This window comes from Toxorhynchites rutilus, chromosome 1 (genome assembly GCF_029784135.1).
Source record: "Toxorhynchites rutilus septentrionalis strain SRP chromosome 1, ASM2978413v1, whole genome shotgun sequence".
Taxonomy (NCBI): domain Eukaryota; kingdom Metazoa; phylum Arthropoda; class Insecta; order Diptera; family Culicidae; genus Toxorhynchites; species Toxorhynchites rutilus.
In genome coordinates this window covers 6,024,642-6,028,903 of record NC_073744.1, presented here as the reverse complement: position 1 = coordinate 6,028,903, position 4,262 = coordinate 6,024,642, and the positions used below count along the sequence as shown (strand labels likewise).

General features: G+C 36.1%; 1 protein-coding gene across 1 annotated transcript; it reads right to left on the bottom strand.

The window, feature by feature from the left end:
- Window positions 1-609: 609 nt before the first annotated feature.
- LOC129762028 (uncharacterized) lies at window positions 610-3,143 on the bottom strand. The gene is made up of 2 exons (XM_055759994.1): window positions 1,823-3,143; window positions 610-1,704 (listed from the first exon to the last, which is right to left on the bottom strand). Exons 1-2 carry the CDS (start codon window positions 2,106-2,108, stop codon window positions 722-724), a joined length of 1,269 nt encoding a protein of 422 aa, XP_055615969.1. The 5' UTR covers window positions 2,109-3,143; the 3' UTR covers window positions 610-721.
- Window positions 3,144-4,262: the final 1,119 nt, after the last annotated feature.

Genomic DNA, 4,262 nt, shown 5'->3' with positions numbered 1-4,262 from the left:
ATTTGCAATAAAAGAATGCAAAAACATCCTGAACGTATTTTTTAGAATTGTTCATAATGTGAATCCCAACTTTTCTAAAAAATTGCTGGAGGATTTTTTTAAACAAGTTTTGCGGAATTCGAAAGCACGGAGTCAAGCAAAAGGCTTGCGACAGTCATCGATCCATCGCCGTGGCAAGCGGATGGCGGAAAGGTCCATTAAAAGTAAGATGACTTTGCTTTTACAACTTGTGTCTATAATAATTTATTGAATACTTTTTAGGTTCAAGCGATCTTGATAAATCCAGCCTATCAGAAGGCCATTATCCTAGTACAAATAGAACAAAAGAAGAAAACGTCGAACAGGAATCTGGGAACGTGAAATATGAAGATGATGGAGACACTGATGACAACAATTATGGTGACGATGAAAATGACGGCAACGATGATAGTGAAGTTGACTGATGACAAGATGACAAGGATATCGCTTCTCGGCCTAAAGGCTAAGATCAAAGAAAAGATGACAAGGATGAAAATAAAGAATATAACGCTGCACGTTACGAACTGCCTAGGTATTTTATTTCTTTCCATAATTTACATATTATTTGAAGCGCTTTTTTTTATTTATCGTACATATATATAACTGTTTTTCCTTGTTTTATGTAATAAAAATGTTTGCAGACTGTCTCACGAAAAAGTATATGAATGTAATAAGATTGTGATTTTTGATATATTTCATGATATTATCCTGCACAAATTGTATGGAGAAGTGGAAGTAATACAATGGTGTTTTGTGTGTAAGGAACCGCTACGAATTTGCAAGTAATATCGTTTATGTTATATGTTTTACCTGATTTCAAAAATAATTTTACTAGAAAAATATACAAACATGATGAACGAATGGGGAGCTCGAAAAAGTTGGAGTAGTTCTGTACGGGACAGCCATGCAAAGTAATACCACCGTTACAATCAGTCGTAGCATCTATCATTTTTACAATCTCTAAATTTTTCGTTAAGAACCAAGCATCTTTAAATGAATTGCTAATCATAAATTCGTTTTTAATTTCACAGCGAACATAAGATCCTCGTCTGATTATTTTCGGAGTAATGTTTTCGGACATTTTATCTCCTCTCTCGTGTATCGCGTTCCTCTCGAGCATCCTGTTTACAACTTGCTCTAAACAATTGTTACCCTGCCGGACGAGGTTTTTGATTTGGAATAAGTAGCTTTCGAATGGGTATGCTGATATAGTATATAAGGAACCAAATTGGTTCACATCTCCAACAATATGTTCTAGATTGTGAATGTTGCTGGTTATGTACTGTTCTCCATAAATTCTAATGAATTCCTCAATAAATTTTTCTTTCGGTAATTTTATGCTTTCTATTGCAGCTGACAACCGTTGTATATGATGACTACTGAATTTTCCTGTATAACCTAGATTACCCACTTGCCATCCTGTTAATAAGCGTTTCATGACTCCTAACTCTAATAGATGCAATGGATCGGCAACCACGAAATCCTTGATCATATCGAGGCCTGGAATTCTTTGTAAAGGTGATTCCTGAGTGGTGTGATGCTTCCCATAACCTTTCCTACGGAATATCGCATCAGTGCGCAATGGACAATGGAGAGAAGGAAACACTACCGTGCGAGACAAATAAGAATACTCTCCATTTATTGTACACTTCAGGCATCCATCTTTTCCGTTGAAGTTCACGACTCCTGAAAATGAAGAGTTCAATATCAGTTGTGCAGTACATTCTTCATACACAGGACATTATTTCATGGGTTAGCGTGATTATATAGCCCATACATAATTTAAGATAATTACTTTATTCACCTTTGACGAAAGCTCGCGCTGGAGAATCGCAGATGAAGCATCTCAATTTTATGCTGATAGTGTGATCATTAACGACAATGCCATTTTCTAGACAAGGAATGATTTCATCTACGAAAGGTGTTAGGAACTCGTTGACGTCTGTAGGTTTGCTCTTCCCATAGAATATTCCTATTGGCAATGCTTGCAAGTAAGGAAATTCATGAACGTTGCATAAAATTGGCCAAAGTTGAAACTTAGAGCTTTTATGTACGGGTAAACCATCAATGTTAATATTGATACTAATCATAATATCAGTAGATAAATTTTTGAACCATTTCTCCAAACATGCTTTAAATCCGTGATGCCAATATTTACCACCCCCTATCGGTATGCACAGTTTACCGGTACTTTGTGGAGTTTCAAGAAGGGTTCTTGGATCCAAAGGCAGGTTGTCGTCATGGTATTGTTATTTGATCAATATAAGTAAATCTTTTAAAGCATGATGGGTTATATTATGACGAAGCGCCCACATTCGTAGGGCTTCATCTGAATTACTGCTGTGCTGAGGATTATGAAAGTCACTTAAATCTTTAGACGATTCGTTTGGTGGTTCACAAAATGTTTCGTTCGTTGTTCGTTGTTTATGTTTGTTGTCATCATTAGATACTTCAGAGACGAGGTTAATGCAAATATCATTAATACTTGCTGGTGTATTCTTGTCTAGAATAGATATATAAATTTATAATTTGAAACATGTATTCAAGTTTCGTCAATGTATGCTTGTGTTCAATGAATTATACATACGTGTTTCAACATTTTGCCGAATGGAAGAATTTTCTGGTACTGAATCGGAATCTGAGCCATAATTGCTGTTTCCCGAGTAAGTTTGGGAATATAAATGCCTTAGAGTGTTTTCATATTGCTTACGTGTTTTTATCAATTTTCGGTGATACGCTCCACTTTTTTTATACTTTTTATATATTTTATCCATATCGAGGTAAACAAATAGCAGAACAGCGCGAGTAATGAACGTCTTTATACCGTGGGCAAACAGCGAAACAGAAGCAAAATTTTCAGCAAATCTTGACAGAACATTAAAAAACTGTAAAACGTTTATTAAGCATTTGTTAAGTATTCCAATGAGCAAAATGTAAATAGTTGAGTAAAAGCTATATTTCAGAATAAAAATTTCGTTTGTTCAGCTCTTTTCGTGAGTTGTTGAACAAAAACTTTATTTTGGCCTGAACAATCTTTTATGCAATGTATAGTTCAGCATATCGTTTTATTAAGCACTCTTTACTATTGTTCGATCATAATTCAACTGACTAGTTTAATTGCAGCTAGCGATTGTTTGTTGGGTACGCAAAAGACAACAACGCTCGTAACGCTTATTCAAACCTTGTTCTTTGATATAAGGAAAATATGTTTCAAGTTTAACTTGTTGTAAAAATATCTTGAAAAATGCTGTACAATTTTCTTTTTAGTGGTATTCTGTACTGTTTCGTCGTCTGTTCCATCATCATTCACTGATGAAAGTCTTTCAAACATTGTAAAGTTGTTCAATCAAACATTACATTTCAAATTTGGAAATGTTTTCCGAGGATCGCAAATTTTAGCACATCCAAGATGGTTTTGTGACAATTTTTGCTAATCATTGTCATCTTCAAAGCGAAGTAAATATGAAATATTCCATTGCAAATTCCCCCCTTTTGATGACCAAATTCCCCACTAGGGGGGAATTCCCCACCGGTTGAAAATCACTGGTCTATACCCAGCTCCTGGCCAATCGAGCGAGTGCTCACATGCCGGTCTACTTGGATGATTTCAACGATTTTATCGGTTTCCACGACGATTGGTCTACCAGTACGGGGTGTATCTTCTACAGCCACTACACCAGAACGAAATCGATCAAACCAACGCGGTGCTGTGCGAATCGTTACAGTATCGGGTCCTTGAACTACACTATTTTTTCCGGCCGCCTTCGTTGCAGTTTCACCTCGCAGGTAGTAAAAACGTAAAATATGGCGAATTTCTTGCTTGGTGGACTCCATCTTTGACGCGCTATAACTTGAGACTGGAAAGGACAATCACATCACTGTCAAAATGACACTTGTAGCACAGGTTGTCGTCTTTAAATAACCGTATAGTATGACCCGATGCGATGAGTACAACAGAAGATATGTTTAAGTGTTACCATATATTGACAATATACGACATTTCTTTTTCCCCAACCCAATATTTTACATTTTTATTCGGATATCACTTGAGAATCCATGTTTATAATTTTCAATAACTCTTTTATGAGTGGTTTGGTGGTCCTGAAAAGCGCCAATTAATTTTTGTTCTCACGTTGCCGTGAGAACAACGCCATGTTACTCATGGCGTTCGAAATCTTTCATTTTTCCCTACATGTTCAGTGCCTAGATTTTCATTTCATGTCAAAAAGTCGAGTGGGTATGAT